The sequence below is a fragment of the Asparagus officinalis genome, chromosome 8, assembly GCF_001876935.1.
Source record: "Asparagus officinalis chromosome 8, Aspof.V1, whole genome shotgun sequence".
NCBI lineage: Eukaryota > Viridiplantae > Streptophyta > Magnoliopsida > Asparagales > Asparagaceae > Asparagus > Asparagus officinalis.
Genome location: NC_033801.1, coordinates 113,313,967 through 113,332,198, shown reverse-complemented (window position 1 = coordinate 113,332,198; position 18,232 = coordinate 113,313,967). Strand labels below are relative to the sequence as shown.

General features: G+C 36.5%; 2 protein-coding genes across 4 annotated transcripts; both read left to right on the top strand.

The window, feature by feature from the left end:
- Positions 3,566-4,675, top strand: LOC109822548. The gene is made up of 2 exons (XM_020388769.1): positions 3,566-3,796; positions 4,297-4,675. The coding sequence occupies exons 1-2, from the start codon at positions 3,601-3,603 to the stop codon at positions 4,434-4,436; spliced, it is 336 nt and encodes a 111-aa protein (XP_020244358.1). The 5' UTR covers positions 3,566-3,600; the 3' UTR covers positions 4,437-4,675.
- On the top strand, positions 9,121-17,200 carry LOC109822547. Of its 3 annotated transcripts, XR_002242170.1 has the most exons (7): positions 9,121-9,358; positions 11,673-11,746; positions 11,880-12,002; positions 12,092-12,811; positions 13,555-13,768; positions 16,176-16,257; positions 16,841-17,200. XR_002242170.1 is itself a non-coding variant. In XM_020388767.1 (6 exons), the coding sequence occupies exons 1-6, from the start codon at positions 9,304-9,306 to the stop codon at positions 14,322-14,324; spliced, it is 1,197 nt and encodes a 398-aa protein (XP_020244356.1). In that variant the 5' UTR covers positions 9,122-9,303; the 3' UTR covers positions 14,325-14,456. The 3 variants fall into 3 exon arrangements, 2 of the variants coding, with proteins under 2 accessions (XP_020244356.1, XP_020244355.1); XM_020388767.1 differs by lacking the exons at positions 16,176-16,257; positions 16,841-17,200 and adding an exon at positions 14,314-14,456 and having other exon boundaries at positions 9,122-9,358; XM_020388766.1 differs by lacking the exons at positions 16,176-16,257; positions 16,841-17,200 and adding an exon at positions 14,363-14,962 and having other exon boundaries at positions 9,125-9,358.

Here is an 18,232-nt window from a genome sequence, read left to right as displayed (position 1 = left end):
GACGGGGATGACGACGGGCAACAGGGACGATGGCGGACGACGACGATCACGATAAGGGGGATTTTTTGTTTTTCAATTAGGGCTGAAATTAAAAAAAGGGGCAAATGAGGAGAGGGAATTGGGTTTATATGGGCCAATGAAAGGGGTATTTTGGGATATTTACACTGTTTTTGTATAAATACAAGTTTTTAAGTATTGTATTTTAGAGATTGGGTTTAAAGATAAATACAAAAGGAGAGTTGGGCCTAAAGATACAAAACATAATGCTTGGATTTAAAGATAAAGTTGAGTAAACAAATGTGTCTAAAAACAAAAACCCTAGATAAAATTCAATAAGAAAAATTCGAACTCCACGTATGGCAAAATTGAACATTAAAATGCACATATAAGGTATGTTTGGTTGGAGGGGGTTAGAACAACAAATGTTTAATGGTGTTCAATTCATGGTGTTGTAACACTCTTACAATTGAGTGTCGTTCCAACACCTCTATTTTTGACTTATTTTATTGTTGCAACAAACTTTTGATATTTCAACAACATCAAACCCAACAAGTCTTTTGGATTTTAGATGTAGTTAGGATAACATGATGCTCCAACTACTAATCCAACCCGCCCATAATTAGTAAGAAAGCTTATAAGTCCTATTTTGAAAAGCTAGTATAGCTCAGCTTTTAAAAAATTAGGTAATAAGCTCACTTAAAAAGAGTATGTTTGACCGAGCAAATTACTATTATACTCAAACAATTTTTATAGTATTTTTATCAAAAAAACTAAAAGCCATTATAAGCTAGTATAATTGATAAGCTTCAAAAAATAAGTCCTCCCAAACACCCTCTATGTCCTCCCAAATCAATTCGAAATGGGCTTTGTAGGACCTGCTGCATTAATAGCATCTTTGAGTGTGGGTCCCATACACACTCTTTTCACTTTTTTTCCAAGCAAACTAAGGGGCTGTTTGGTTGTATGTTTTTACCATGTAAAATGATGGAAAATGTAAAAAAGTGGGTCCCAATGTCAGCTTTCATCACTTTACATTGTTTGTTTAAATTCTCTTTTACATGAAAAGCTTACACCTTTTGATGAGGTGTCACCAAAAGCAAAATCACCAAATTTAGGGGCTGTTTGGTTGTATGTTTTTACCATGTAAAATGATGGAAAATGTAAAAAAGTGGGTCCCAATGTCAGCTTTCATCACTTTACATTGTTTGTTTGAATTCTCTTTTACATGAAAAGCTTACACCTTTTGATGAGGTGTCACCAAAAGCAAAATCACCAAATTTAGGGGCTGTTTGGTTGTATGTTTTTACCATGTAAAATGATGGAAAGTGTAAAAAAGTGGGTCCCAATGTCAGCTTTCATCACTTTCAATTGTTTGTTTGTAGTTGTGAAAATAGTATAAAGTGATTTCATATGCTGATGTGGCTTGTAAAGTGATTTCATAAAAAAAAGATATGATTTTAAGAGAAAGCTGACGTTGAAGTCAGGAAAAAATAATAAAAAATAATTCCAACCAATATGATCATTTGAGTAGGGACCACTTTTTATACTTTCCAAACAAACAATTAAAGTTACATTTACTAACCAAACAAGCAATTTATGATTCCAATGGAATAAAAAACAAACAAAGAAAAGTATAAAAGTAAAATTGATGAGGTGGACAACAACTTTCCAAGTTGTGTCATAAATACATAACTTTACCAACAACAACCAAACAGCCCCTTAGGAGTGATTTTGTTGGAAAGCTGACACAATATCATAAATGTATCCAAAAAAATAATAAAAAAGTCAAAACCTTATAAAAAGTGGTGAGGTGGATAAACACTTTCTATTTTGTGTCATAAATACTTTAGTTCACATTATACTATCCAAACAATGTAATACTATATTTTAGGATTCACAAAGATTCCTAACCAAATAATGTAAACACTCGAATGGAAAGTGGTGAGGTGGATACACAAAGATTCCTAACCAAATAATGTAAACACTCGAATGGAAAGTGGTGAGGTGGATAACCACTTTCTATTTTGTGTCATAAATACTCTAGTTTACATTATACTATCCAAACAATGTAATACTATATTTTAGGATTCACAAAGATTCCTAACCAAATAATGTAAACACTCGAATGGAAAGTGGTGAGGTGGATAACCACTTTCTATTTTGTGTCATAAATACTCTAGTTTCCTAAATGCATCCAAACAGCCCCTACGAAAATAAGTGTCAGAGGGGAATCATTTTCCTCTGACCCCATTTCTTTGGCTTGCTGTGAAACTAACAACTCCTTAACAAAATTTTTTTAGAGAGTTTATGTGTGAAACACGCAATGTTTAAGGGTTTTGTGAAAATACCCCTTGATTAAATATGACTGATGAGCACTTAAATATATTAATGAAAGTCCCCCCAACATAGAGAAGAGGATAGGAGAGGGGATGGTTGAACTAAACCCAAAGGGACAAGAAGAAGAGGAATAGAGTATGATGAAACTAATTATATTTGATAGACAATTAGGAAATGAAGAGGGATGGAGAATGGTTGATCTAATTTATATTTGTTTATAGTATTGAAAATAGGAATAGAATGGACATATTCACTTAAAATCCAACATTTCCCCTCCCAATCTGTTTACTTTAGAAAGGTTAAGAAAATAAGAAATTTGTTCTTTTTAAACCGTTCTAATTCTTCCCCCAACTTACTAAAAAGTATAACAAAACTCCTAACCCCTTCTTTCCCCTATTTAAAAAAGCTATCCAAAGTCACCTTAGTACTTTATACTTATATACCCTCATTTATTTTTGACAACATTTATATATTATAAGTTTCTAAAGTTTGCACTTTAATATATTCTAAACGTGATAAATTTACTCTAAATTTTCTCATGTGACACTTATGAACTAATTTACAACTTTTTAGCTCTTAATAATTGTTAAATTTTTTGTTAAAACCACTATAATTATATTTTAAGATATAACTTAGATAGATTTAAAATAAGATTAGATTATGTTTAACAAACATTAAAGATAAAAAGGTTTATAATTAGCTTATGAGTATCACATGAGTAAACTCCAAGCTAAATTTTCACGTTTGCATAACATAGATTATTAATTATTAAAGTGAAACTTTTAGAAATCAAACTGCATACGATTTCTGCGAAAAAAAATGTGATGGCATATAGGTGCAAAATAGAGGAAAAGGAAATGCTAGAGACACACCCTTAAACCATACTTCCAACCACACTCCTCTCTCGTTGCAGTGCACTGGGACTCACATGAGAATTTTTTTAAAATTCTCGTGTGGGCCTTAATATACTGTAGCGAGAGAGGAGTGTGGTTAGAGGTGTGATTTACGGTGTGACTGTAGCGCCTCTCTAGAGGGAAATACAAGGTATTTACAGGATAATTAGCTATTAAATAGAGGTAGCTTCGACGCGGTTCCGCCGGCTTAAACGTGCGAATCACAAACAAAGTATCCGCCGTCGATTTCCGGACCTCCAAATATTCCCTCTCCCCTCTTCATCTCGTCCTTTCTCCTTCCTCCCTCGCATAAAATAAGGAAGCAATAGAAAGATTCGATTTTTTTGCGGCTAGGGTTAGGATTAGGGCCATGGCGTTCGTGAGCTGGGAAGAGAAAGTGATCTCAAACGACAAAGGGCGGCGTCTTGTTCACTACTATTTGAGAAATCGAGAGGGGAAAAGGTTTTTGGCTGTTGTTGGCAGAGAGAAGAGCTTGAGGCACATGAGCTACGTTGTCACGACGCAGTTCTCGGCGATGATGTCGGCGGCGTCGAGCAGCGGTTCTTTGAGAGGATCGTGCACCCCGATTAGACCTCAAGTTGTTATTTCTTGCCATGACCGAAATAATCAAGACTTGAAACAGGGAAATAAGTGAGAATTGTAACAATGGAGGAAGAGAGGAGTTAGGAAAAGGAAGAACAGAGCTCAGAGTTTAGGAGGAAGAAAAATTCTCATTCAATTCATATCATTACAGTTTCCTTTCTCTCCTTTTATATTCGCTCAAAACAAAAGAAATACAAAAACGTGCACAAAACGTGCACGGTTGTAACCAACTAACAAACAACAGAATTAACCATCTCTAACTGTTGTAACCAACTCCAACATTTATTATAATTGTCTGTTATTGTTTTTGAGCTAACAAATGTGCACAAGAGCCCTTCGAGTTGGAATCATTCCAGTTCTTCCCCAATGTGCACATTCTTCAGCCTCTGTCTAATTCTCAGGTTCAATTTGAGTTCCTGTTGGCCAGCTTCCAGTGCAATCCTCACCTGTTCCTGACATTCTTCTTCGGAGTCTTACGGTTCTTATTCGCCTTCGTCGGCGTTGGATTTTGGGGTTAGGGATTTTGGTGAGCGCATGAAGTGGAAATCGAGGAGGGAGCTTATCTATTGGCTGGGTTCGATTGTTTCCGGTGAGAAAATATGATTTTTTTGGTCCTGATGATTAATTAGCATTTTTGCCTGGAAAATTTGTTATTTTGTTGTTTTGTCTTGTTTATTTTCCGAAAGATTGCTTTTTGTGGTCTGGGATGGGGAAATTTGGGATTTTCTGAATCTGGCCGATTTGTTTTCTAGAATTGCTCATGGTTAATGATGGGTTATCGATTTTGAGTTGATCTTTTTTTAAGGTTTCTGGTTTTCCCCCCGTTGATGGATTTGTAGTCATCCTTTTAGCCTCGGAAAATTACTTTTGCGGTTCTGAGAGCTTTAAGGATGGATTAATTGGGGATTTGCTGAATCAGGTGAATTATTTTTTAGCGTTGTCTTTTTACCTGGCTTTGAACCAAGGATTATGAATGTTTTGTTTGGTTCTTCTTTTTTGATTCAGTTGCGTTTGAATGATGGGGAAATATGGGGTTTTGTTTACCAAAGCATCAAGCCTAAAGATTTAGATTTTCCCCATTTTCTTTCTCCCGAATCATCTATGTGAAGAATTGATTAATTTTAGTCTGTAGATACAGGTAATTAAATGACCTGTCAATTTGTTTTTCAAATTAAATTCTCTCTCACTACGCAAGCGAATTTGATTTGTCGTATAGCTTCTATGCTTTCTAGATCAAAGATAGATTAGGTTGTAAAAGTCCTGGGGAAGCTACATTTTCCCCTTTTGCTCTCTGGCATACATCACAAGCCTGTACATAATTCTGAACATCCTTCCTCATGCCCTTCCAATAAAAAACCCTCCTCAACTTGTGTAAGGTTCTAGCAATACCAGAATGTCCAGCAGTAGGACTGTCATGATGTTCTTGTAATAAGGAATTTTTTAAGCTTTGTGCAGTGGGACTAACCAAAATTTTACCTTTGTAGTAGTAAATCCCTTCCCTTGTAAGATATTCTCCAGTAGCTTCTGATTCTTGTTGTAGTCTTAACTCTAGCTCTTTGTAGAAAGGGTCAGTCAGATTCATTTGTTTGATATCTTCTAACCAGTTACTCCTGACAAAAGAAATTGCTGAAACTTCTGCATCATTCTCAACAACCTCATATACCCTTGATAATCCATCAGCAGCTTTGTTCATCCTTCCAGGTTTGTATTCCATAATATAATCATATCCATGCAACTTGGCCAACCATTTGTTTTGAATACCTGTATGTATTCTTTGTTCAAGTATATATTTAAGACTTTGATGATCAGTCCTTATCACAAAACTCCTTCCTAACAAGTACTGTTGCCATCTCTTTGTAGAAAGAATTATAGCTAACAGTTCCTTTTCATATGTTGATAGAGTAGCATTTTTTCCCTTTAAAGCAAAGCTGAAATATGCAATAGGTTTTTCTCTTTGCATTAATACTGCCCCAACTCCTGTGCCTGATGCATCACATTCTATGACAAAATTGATATTAAAGTCAGGCATAGCCAAAACTGGAGAATTGGTGAGGGCAGTTTTAAGAGAATTGAAAGCCTCTTCAGCACTTGCACCCCATAAGAAATTTCCTTTCTTCAAGAGTTGTGTTAAAGGTTGAGCTATTGTTCCAAACCCCTTGATGAATTTTCGATAATATCCAGCTAGGCCTAAAAATCCTCTCAATCCTTTGAGTGTCTGAGGTGTTGGCCAATCTGTAATTGCTTGAATTTTTTTAGGGTCCACCCTAACTCCTGTCTGAGACACAATGTGCCCCAAATATTCAACCTGTGTTTGTCCAAAACTACATTTGGACATCTTAGCAACCAATTGATGTGTCTTGAGGATCTGAAATACTTGTCTCAGATGAATCAAATGGTCCTGCCACCCTCTGCTGTATATTAGTATATCATCAAAGAAAACCAAAACAAATTTCCTGAGCATATCTTTGAAAATATTATTCATGAGGGCCTGGAATGTTGAAGGGGCATTGGTGAGTCCAAAAGGCATTACTAAGAACTCAAAATGCCCACTGTGAGTTCTAAAGGCAGTTTTGGGAATGTCTGAATCACACATTCTTATTTGATGATACCCTGACTTTAAATCCAGTTTTGTGAAGAACTGTGTCCCATGTAACTCATCCAATAACTCATCAATAATTGGAATAGGAAATTTGTCTTTAATTGTAGCTTTGTTAAGGGATCTATAATCAATACACATTCTCCAGCTCCCATCAGATTTTTTGACCATCACTACTGGTGAGGAGAAAGGGCTATGACTGTGTCTGATGATCCCTTTTTCCAGCATCTCTTCAATCTGTTTCTCAATTTCTTCTTTCAAGAAATGTGCATGCCTATAAGGTCTAATGCATACTGGTTTTGTTCCAGTTTCCAAGGGAATTTTATGATCAATCTCTCTAGCAGGAGGAAGATGTGGTAGTTCTTGGAATATAACATCAAACTCTTGTACCAAGCTGTTGATATCTGCAGGTAATTCTTCATGAATAGCTCTTGAAACAGGTTCTTGCAAATTTACACTGCATAATTGAATTAAGTATCCTTCTTTTTGCTCCCTAACAGACTTAGCAATATCTTTCTCACTAACCAATTGTAACTCTCCTGGTACTATTCCCTGTAGAGTTCTCTTTACTCCTTCACATAAGAATGTTACCTGTAACTTTTTGAAGTTCAAAGTGATATCTTCTAAGGTTTTCATCCAATCTGCCCCTAACACAATCTGACTACCTCCCAATGGCATCACTAACAGATTTACTTGAATGCTCACTCCTTGACAATCCAATGACACTCCTTGGCACACCCCATCTCCCTTAATTAACTCTCCACTTGCAACAAGAACATCAAAATTGCTATACTCTGTCACTGGTAATCCAAGTCTCTTAACTAACTTTGAATTGACGAAATTATGTGTAGAACCAGAATCAATCAGGATGCTGATGGCTTGATTCTTGTAATACCCCACAACTCTGATGGTATGGGAGGCTGTGATTCCACTAAGAGCTTGGACTGAGATAGAAGGAGCTCCTCTTACCAGACTTTCAGCCAATTCAATGGCCAGGTCTTCTTGATCATTGCACCCATGATCTTCTATCTCTTCCTCAGTTCCACATTCTAAGACTCCTTCTAAGATGAATATATGCTTACCTTTACCCTGATGTCCTCTGTGCCATTTTTCATCACATGTAAAACATAGATTCTGACTCCTTCTCTTTTGTATGTCTTCAGGTGTAAGCTTCTTGAACTGAGGAAATTTTGATTTGTCTTGTACAGGCACTTCAGGAAGGGTACGATTATATGAATTTCCTTGATTAAAAACATTCCAATTCCCTTTACTTTTTTTTTTCATTTCTTTGTTTGTCTTCAAATAGCTTGGCTAATGACACAACTTCCTTCAAAGAAGAAGGTCTGCCAGCTGCAACCTCAAACCTAAGCTCATCCTTCAACCCTCCTATAAATTCCTTCAAAGAAGAAGGTCTGCCAGCTGCAACCTCAAACCTAAGCTCATCCTTCAACCCTCCTATAAATCTCTCAAGGATGTGCCTTCTAGAGGGTTGATCCTCCAGTAACCCTAAGGTTTGTTCAAATTTCCCCAGGTACTCTCTAACCGTGGAAGTTTGTTTCATAGTTGAAAAAACATCATATGGCCTTGACAGTTCACTGGGGCCAAATCTTGTCATTAATTCCTCTTTAAAGACAGACCAATACTGATAATTATCAATATTTCTTGTCAGCCACCTATACCACTGTAAAGCCTCACCCCTTAGGTAAAAGGAACAGACCTTGACCCATTCATCTTCTTTAATATCATAATATTCAAAGATTTGTGCGGTTTGTTCTAACCAAGCGATAACATCCTCAGCCCCAGAAAGAGAGGGAAAATCCAAACGCAAAGACTTTGGTTGAACAAGTTTTTGATTACTAAAGAAGGAGTTTCTCTGAGTTGAGGAGTTACCAAAACTGCTAATAGATTGAAATTCTCCACTGAATTCAACATTTCTTCTATGTGGAGGAAGATATCCATTGCTTTGATCATTCCTGTTAGATTCCCCAGCTCCTGTCCTTGTTTTCTCTCTCCCTTCTCTTGAGCCAATTCCCAGAGTTCCTTGGTCTGGACTCTTGAGGTTCTTGATCTCTTGCATAATAATCTCCATTTTTGAAGATAGTTGGAGCTGGAGATCATCCATCCTTGCTGAGAGTTTCTGGTTGAATGATTCCTGTTGATTGCAGAAGGAACTATTTCGAAGGACAGCATCTTCTAATCGAGCAATTTTCTCCTCTGAAACAATATCTTCAGCATCCGCTCCTTCCTGATCATCCAAGAATTCATCAGCACCAGCTTCAGCTTCCTGCTGCTCTGATACCAATTGAGAGGATCGTGCACCCCGATTAGACCTCAAGTTGTTATTTCTTGCCATGACCGAAATAATCAAGACTTGAAACAGGGAAATAAGTGAGAATTGTAACAATGGAGGAAGAGAGGAGTTAGGAAAAGGAAGAACAGAGCTCAGAGTTTAGGAGGAAGAAAAATTCTCATTCAATTCATATCATTACAGTTTCCTTTCTCTCCTTTTATATTCGCTCAAAACAAAAGAAATACAAAAACGTGCACAAAACGTGCACGGTTGTAACCAACTAACAAACAACATAATTAACCATCTCTAACTGTTGTAACCAACTCCAACATTTATTATAATTGTCTGTAATTGTTTCTGAGCTAACAAATGTGCACAAGAGCCCTTCGAGTTGGAATCATTCCAGTTCTTCGCCAATGTGCACATTCTTCAGCCTCTGTCTAATTCTCAGGTTCAATTTGAGTTCCTGTTGGCCAGCTTCCAGTGCAATCCTCACCTGTTCCTGACATTCTTCTTCGGAGTCTTACGGTTCTTATTCGCCTTCGTCGGCGTTGGATTTTGGGGTTAGGGATTTTGGTGAGCGCATGAAGTGGAAATCGAGGAGGGAGCTTATCTATTGGCTGGGTTCGATTGTTTCCGGTGAGAAAATATGATTTTTTTGGTCCTGATGATTAATTAGCATTTTTGCCTGGAAAATTTGTTATTTTGTTGTTTTGTCTTGTTTATTTTCCGAAAGATTGCTTTTTGTGGTCTGGGATGGGGAAATTTGGGATTTTCTGAATCTGGCCGATTTGTTTTCTAGAATTGCTCATGGTTAATGATGGGTTATCGATTTTGAGTTGATCTTTTTTTAAGGTTTCTGGTTTTCCCCCCGTTGATGGATTTGTAGTCATCCTTTTAGCCTCGGAAAATTACTTTTGCGGTTCTGAGAGCTTTAAGGATGGATTAATTGGGGATTTGCTGAATCAGGTGAATTATTTTTTAGCGTTGTCTTTTTACCTGGCTTTGAACCAAGGATTATGAATGTTTTGTTTGGTTCTTCTTTTTTGATTCAGTTGCGTTTGAATGATGGGGAAATATGGGGTTTTGTTTACCAAAGCATCAAGCCTAAAGATTTAGATTTTCCCCATTTTCTTTCTCCCGAATCATCTATGTGAAGAATTGATTAATTTTAGTCTGTAGATACAGGTAATTAAATGACCTGTCAATTTGTTTTTCAAATTAAATTCTCTCTCACTACGCAAGCGAATTTGATTTGTCGTATAGCTTCTATGCTTTCTAGATCAAAGATAGATTTTTATTGAGGTGAAAACGAAGTTAACTTTATTGGAAGGAACTTGGGGTGTTCTTATGAATCTGTTATTTTATTCGATTTTTTTTCCAATTTTATTGTATTTCTGATATGTGTTGTTTGATTGGCTAGGGAGAAACTAGCTAAAATGCTGAATATTGTTTCGCCCCAAAGTTTTCCTTTTTCTTAAGGTTTGAGAACTTTGGTAATTTGGGTTTCACATAAATCAGAAAGAAATTAAGGCAGCACCTTGAAAATTTTGTAGGTTCTGTTGCCATATTTCATTTCAATTTTAAGTAGATTTCTTCTTTTGTTTACTAGGTGGAATGCACGTGCATTGCACATAGTCAAATACTTAATTGAATCATAATGCACCTGACTCTGAGTATAAGTTCGAATAGACTGATAGATCAAGATGTTTGCTCTATACAATACAAGGATTGCTTCCAAACCTAGAGGTTCTTTACTTGTTCTAATTTGCATATGCTTCATATTTTTTGAAGCTATGTGCACTCAAATCATACAATTGAGGATTATGATCTTTCACCCTAACTCAAAAATATTTAAGAGGGGGCATGAAAACTAAACTTCTTTGGTTAGAAATGTGTAATATTTGGGTATTTAAGTGCAAATAACCCAATTTAAACATTTAGGTTCATCTTGCTTGCTGTTCGAGAAGGATAAATTGTAGATAACTTCCCTCTCCTTACCAATTACTGATGATAAATGCTGGCATACAAGTTAAGGGGTAATAAATGTTAACTGAAGATAAAGATGAAGGGTTATTTGCCATTTGATCATAACAAAGTCATGGATTATTCATCACCCATAGTTTAATCATTTCTAAAAAACTAATCATTTAAAAAAATATTCTAATGCTATTCTCTTTAAAGTTAGGTGTAGAATAAAATTAAAATATGATGACCATTTGGGGCTAAATTTTAATTTACTATGATATAGATATGATTTAGATATCTGTCTATGACAATTATTTTTGGGCCCAAACAAATTAACACCCTCACACAGGGAAAACATATTCAAGTTTTGAAAGTGTTACTTCGAAGTTTGGTGAAAATATTCCAAAGAAATGCTCTCAAGTATTTACCACCGTATCAACATTATTATTGAGCTATCTGTCGTTGACAATTAACACCATTTTTTAAACTTTGGATAGTAAAAAAATATTTAACTTTGACTTGGATGTTATCAAGGTTCAAAAAGGTTAGCTTCTACTTTGTGTATGTGGTTCCCCCCCTATTAGGTTAAGTCTCACATTCTATATATATATAACATTTTCTGTAGATTGATGAAATAGAGCATGAATTACTGTGTGGCATAATCTATTAAAGTACGAACACTATCATTCTACCCCACAGATATTCTCAAAAAAATTCGAAGAGCATTAGAACAGGCTGATATATAAAGATACTACAATATAAAGATAAAAAGTATATAAGCGGAAACCTGAAATTAAAAATGAAATAAAAATGTCAAACATATTCGCTTCTAATTTATAGCAAAGTGGATTGATGGTGGAGTAATAATGATTATGATAGAAATGACCTACCTTAGTCATATTTCACACATTGTTGGAAATTTGTATTTCCATTCTCAAATTACTTGTTTTAAGCTTATTTTTGACAATATTTTTTCTTTGTGCAGATAATATACCTTGCACATCCTTGCTTATGGATGATAGATTTGCGGATGATGCTGAACCTTCTACTATACCAAAGGTAGGGTGACGAAACAAAACCTAATTGTTTATTTCCACTAATTAAGCTTACTACTATAGTTTATCTAGGCAATTGAATTCAACCAGCACACCCATTTCCTTCCCTCTGATTTCTCTCTTTTTGGTTCATTTAGGGCCTTTCCTCTGGGACCATGGGACACCTTTCTAAAGAATTTTCATGGTTAGGTCATTCTTGGGATTGCAAGAAGAAAAGAAAGCATTATCGATTCTTTTGCCGAAGTGGAGTGACAATCTCGGTAAGTTCTTTTATGAGGAGTCTTTTAATTGAGTTTCAAGTTAATCTGTTTTAAGTGTAACTAATCATATCATATGCTACTTGTAACAGGTCAACGACTTCATCTACATAATGGGTGAAGAGTACAAGAGGCTTGTTGCATATGTGGAAGATCTATATGAAGACGCAAAGTCTAACAAAATGGTTTTGGTACGCTGGTTTCATAAGATTGATGAGGTTGGTATTGTTTTGCCTTCTGACACTAACGACAAAGAGATTTTCTTTTCTCTTTGTCTTCAAGATTTCAGCATTGAGTGCATAGATGGATTGGCTACTGTCCTTGGTGTCCAAGACTTTGACAGGTATCAGAAAGAGGATAGAAAAAGATTTGGCTCCTGGCAGCCATATTTGTGTCGAAGACAGATTGACAATGGTGAGGTTAAGCCTTTTGACGTCACACAAGTCCAAGGTTATTGGAAACAGGAGTTGCTTAGATCCTTATATGCAACTCCGGACACTGCACTAAAGCTGCGGTTGAAAATAACACGTGGTGGCAATGGAAGTCATAGAAGTACAAGCATTTCAGGTAGCGGTAGGGAAAAGCACGTGAGGACTTCCTCTGAACCCTCTTTGACGAGGAGAGAGTTACTGAAGCTGAGGCTTGTTCAACAGCAAAGACATCTGGATCCTGGGTGCTATGTTGAGGTGCTCTCTCAAGATAGTGGCATCAGAGGATGTTGGTTCCGTTGTGTGGTTCTCAAAAGGCGGCATGATAGGGTGAAGGTTCGCTATGAGGATGTCCAAGATGCTGATGATACTAGAAAGTTAGAGGTAAATTATTTGTCACCTTTGATACAACCATGATTTCTTAAAATGTTAGGAATGCAGATTATTCTTCTTTCCATAATTGTTGTATGACCACTTCTTTCCTTGACTAGCCATATGCGCTGCTAGTTATTAAACCAGACAGCACCATCTCTTCCTATCCCTCAACCACAGTCGGTTTAGAATAGAGGGAGAGGAAAAAAAAAACCATGTGGACAGACATCGGGCTAGAATGGAGGGGAAAAAAAACCATGTGGACGGACAAAATGATGTGAACATCTAGAGCCCTTTTATGTATTATTGATGAAGCTCAAATTAGTCTATAGACTCTCATAAAGTCCGATCCCTCAAACCAAAAAGAGAAAAATCTCTAATATCACAGGTCCTAAGTGGGTAGAATCAAAGTACATCCTTCACATCATGACATCACCATTGTATACTTGACATTGTGTGATATTGCAGTGTGCTTCTCTTCAAGATAGCTTATGATAAATTCTATGTAGTTGTTCTGTGACAAATATAGAGAACATCTGAAAGTAACATTCAGCTCGCGTTGCAGAGCTCTTCACTCTATCTACTATCATAGAGGATAATCAATTCATGTCAATCAACCTATTCTCTTGGTTCGTGCTAAATTCTTCCCTCTTTTAGTCATCTGGTGATATTTTCAAATGCATGTTTATATATGTGTACATATGTATCAAGATATATCACCATGTCTGATTCTTTCGAATAATATCCTTATGTAGGAATGGGTCTTGGCATCACGAATCGCATCTCCAGACAAATTGGGCATCCGATTGCATGGTAGACCGGTTGTTCGTCCTTACACCTCAAATAGCAGCAAGGATTCCAGTAACCTCGATGTTGGCTCTATTGTAGATGCATGGTGGCATGATGGTTGGTGGGAGGGAATTGTTATCCGCGAAGAAGCAGAAGGAAAACTTCGAGTTTATTTCCTAGGTATTTATTTGCCTTTGCTAATTGGGTTATTTCCAGTATAGCCCCTCAAATATTTCATATATTGAGATTAGTCCCCCAAATTGTTGAAATTGCTATTAGGACCCCAAATTATACAAGTTTCTAGGAATTAGTCCCCCCAGTTAGAACCTGTTTGAATTGGAGGGAATATTCCTTCAACTTTAACTTCTTGTGATGGAATGCTAGTTATATCCATTCTAATAGAATCCCAACCCTAAATTGGGGAGAAGGATTTTTGGTGTTGGTTTTGGGAGCGGAGAGGGTGAATACGCTTCTGGAAAGATAAAAGGGGGTAGAATGAGGTTTGTTTGATAGCTGCCCAGCTGCCCATCCACAGTTATGTAGTAAGTGAGCCATGCTTGACAGATCGAAGGATTTCGTGACCAAGGACCAATATCAAACATCTCTTCAAACATCTTATATGATTCGGGAACTTAATAGCATTTTTAGTGATTTAGGGAACTAATCTCAAAATAAGAAAGATTTGAGGTTCTAATATCGAAATAATCGTTACTAATTTTATACAGGTATAAAGTGACCTTTTCTTTGTTTCCTGACTTTCGAGATATATTCCAGGGGAGAGGAGAGATTCTACATTTGGGATTGGTGATTTGAGACCATCACAAGACTGGGTAGACAATAAGTGGAATCAATTGAAGGATCACCACAATGTGGCTAAATCATTACTAGCTGATATGTCTTTTGATCAATCCCCAGAAACAGGGAAAAGAGCCTCGGTTCCTAACCTTTCTGAAGTCTGCAACCTCGAGAGCTTGAAATGGAGTTCATCGAGGAAAAGAAGGAGATCAAGGGAGTTACATAAAGAGAGCTCAAATGGGAAAAGAGAATGCAATAGTGGAAGCAGTAGCAGCATCCAAGAGGACATAGAAGCCGTATCTGATGCATACAGCGAGCTTTTGCTACCTAAAACTTTACCGGTTATTGATAACAGTAACTGTAAGATTGGAAGAACTGATCCTATGCTTGTTACATCTATGTCTCTTTGTTCTAGCTTGGTCTTGTCCCAATGACCATGATGTGGGTTTTTTTTTGCATTCCCACAATTTTGTTCTTTCTAGGTACCTGCAGGGATTTAAACATGCAAGGGTAAATGCTGTAGATATTTCTGTGTAGAATAGATAATGGTTAGAATTCTCAATGCTTTACTTCTTCCAACTGATTTTACTGATACGCACATTGCTGATTCTCAATGCAGTTTATCTCCTTTTGTGTTTTCTGATGACAGGTCTGATTTCTGTCTTTAGCCTTGTGCTTGTGTATATGCGAACAGATCTATTCAAATAACAAGTTAACGTGTATTAATCATTGTCCCTATCAATTCTAGCTTGTGTCACGGTGTGCATAATTTTGCTCCCTAATTGAACATTCAGAATTCTAGAGGATAAGGACGTGTGATATTGCTCTTGTAATTTATCCTTAAAATGAATTACCATCCAATCCAACGTGTCGTAAAATATTTTAATAGGAAAAAGTCTATAGGCCAGTCGCCATATGTGAATGCCCTTGAACACTCGTGGAACTCTTGACTTGAGGAACTCTTGATTTAGGGTCAGGTTACGGTTTGGGACAAATTGTATCGTAAAGTAAGTTGGCGGTGGAATTACAAACTTCAAAATCTATCTTTTATACTCTCTGGATCTTCCTTCTTCATGTTGGATTTTTATATTTAGGTCCCCAGAGGATCTCTTTACCCAACATGTTATATGTTATTGCACAACCAGATGCTACTTTGCAATAGAGCACCAAAAACTCCCCAAAGTCCAGAATGATATCTTAAAACACACCGCTGCGCTCATTATCTTAACACTTTTCTGTATGTTTGCATGTCAAGGTAAGGAGCAGCATTATTGTGTTAGCATTTAGCAGGTAACCCATAGAAAGCTAGTGAATATTTTGTTACATTAACTATAAAGCTCTTTTGGGGGATTTTTTTTTTTTTTTTGGTGGTGGGGGGGTGTGTGTGTGTGGAATGAAGATTTGTCCTCGAGAAGTCAAGATTTTTCTGTTTAGACAAAGTAAACCAATGAATCAAGGAAAAAGCAATCCCAAATTTATGGAAAAGTTCAAAGATAACTTTTCTCTGCAGACTAAGCAGAATCAGATTCTCAGCCAGAAACCCATAAAAAGGATGACCTCAATGACAGGAAGAGGTAAAGGAATCCATATGCCCAGTTTCCTCAATTCTTTTTTATTCTCTTCGTCTATCCAAAACCTTTTCAAACTCCTGAATGCATCACTGTCATTGAGACTTAGCTCAATGAACTTTATGGCGGGCAAGGCAAGTTCAAGTCGAGACAATTTTTGTTTTCCTTCTCATTTTGTCTTCAGAAATAAATTTTCCCCCTCCTCTTATTTCTCTCATTTGCAGTTCTACTGCATGACTATGAGGATGAACATTGATTGCAGCGGTTGCTATCGCAAGATCAGAGGAGCCCTCCTCAAGATGCATGGTAAGTTCTGATAACGACATTTCGGAAAACGCTAGAATTGTCTATTTCAATATTGTTAAATTCTCTTTCACTGAAGCAAAACGTTGAAATTATGATGAAAGTTGAGATTATAATTTTATACTAATATGTCCAGATACATTTCTCCAATGAGTCGAAATCTACACTACTTATTTAGCTATTTTCTTTTTGGAACTCGCTATAAAAAGCGTGTTCTAAATGGAATTCGAATCAGGATTGCTCTCGTGCATTTTATTGTGTCTCCCAACACAACAAAATTTTAAACTTACGATGATCGAGGGTTATAATTTTTTTTTTAGAAAACCCTCATGAAATTTGGTCCATCTTGAGATGACCGTAAAAAAGCTTGGAAATGTCACTAAATCCCCAAAACTTTTTCAGATAACCCCCAAAAGTTGGGGTTATCTGAAAATAGATTCAGGTGAAAATTTTGGACGTTAAGTAACATTTCCAAAAATTTTTTGTGGTTCTAAAACAAATTACCTTTATAATTAGATTCTTTACAAGGTGTTTAGAGTCTTCTAATGGTTACTTCATATTTATGGTTGTTTGTTTCGGTTTTCAGAATTGGATAGTCATCTAATAGAGAAGAAGCATAACAGGGTAAGCGTCAGTGGGACGTTCAATCCTCAGGATGTTGCGATAAAATTACGAAAATTGACCAACAGACGAGTTGAGATCCTGGAGATCAAGGAAGTAGACATGAATACTGATGGTGTTGAAGAAAACAGAGGAGAAGATGACCAGAATATACGGGCATGCAGTAGTACAGTCAGTAAAAATAGGAGAAGCTTGTTGCCTTTTTGTTGTTGCAAATAACAAGTTACCGTAGACTTGTATTTCCGGAAGGTATTGAGATATTGGAGTAATTTTACATGTAAACTGGGCAGTAAAAGTAGAAAAAGATATGAGCTCTGCTGGATTATAGATATATAAGAAGGGTAAATTTTACAGAACCGCAAAAGTTTGGGCTGTTTTCCACTAAGCCCTCCATTACTTTGTTTACTCCCCTAAACACTCAAAAAACTTTCCACTAAAACCCCTAAGTTTTACGTTATCTCAAATAACCCCTCTAAACTTGTTACTGATCAACATCAAATTACCCAAACACCCTAAAAGAGAAAAAAAACACCCCAATATCCTGATTAGTTGCAAAAAAGAAATCTCTTCACTTAAACGAGTTCGAATAATGAGACCATCCCTGAAAAAAACTTGAAGTTTCATTATTTCCTAACATTGGAAGCAAGTGAGGGGTATTTTGGTCAATTGAAGTCGCATGCTTGGCAAGTGCAGGTTTAAAACTAACCGTGTGAACTTGGGAGGTTTCATGGGAAAGTTTTTGGGCATCTAGTGGAATAAACATAGTACAGGGGTTTTAAGTGAAATGCTCCAAATTTTTAGTGAAATTTAGCCTTCCAAGAAATAACGTAACAGAAAATAAAATAAAACCAAAAGGTATTAGAACTTTGCTATATAACTTACAATATTTTGTTTTATTGATGCATGCCAAAATCTACATAGGTATAGTACATTTTAATAATTTTTCGGGCAAAATCTTGCAAAAGATGGTGCAGCACATGCAGTAGAGTTTGCTGCCGATGATTTTCCTTACGCATTTTCCACTCTTGTATCCTAGAAGTTTGCAGGCTCTCACACATGCATCGCGGTCGCAAACTGCATTCACACTCGTTGACATCTCTGTGAGCCTATGCTACCTGGCTACTTCTATTAGAAAGCTGTACCCGTACTGGTGTCTATACACAAACCTCTTGGATACTTCTTGACTATATGCAGCGCACATGTTTATTCGGGCCTATGTACTCAAGTATATAATACATGCTTTAATTTAGAACACTCACATACACTTCTTGGATATATATTCTACACTTCACATCTATTTCTTATATATTGATCTCATGTAAATGAAAAAAATATTGATCTTATAATATTAATAAGA

Coding starts and splice junctions, on each gene's coding strand:
- LOC109822547 (XM_020388766.1), top strand. CDS start 9,304: ATGAAGTGGAAATCGAGGAGGGAGCTTATCTATTGGCTGGGTTCGATT. Junction 9,359..11,672: donor GCTGGGTTCGATTGTTTCCG/GTGAGAAAATAT, acceptor TTCTTTGTGCAG/ATAATATACCTTGCACATCC. Junction 12,812..13,554: donor ATGATACTAGAAAGTTAGAG/GTAAATTATTTG, acceptor ATCCTTATGTAG/GAATGGGTCTTGGCATCACG.
- LOC109822548 (XM_020388769.1), top strand. CDS start 3,601: ATGGCGTTCGTGAGCTGGGAAGAGAAAGTGATCTCAAACGACAAAGGG. Junction 3,797..4,296: donor GGCGTCGAGCAGCGGTTCTT/TGAGAGGATCGT, acceptor CCTGACATTCTT/CTTCGGAGTCTTACGGTTCT.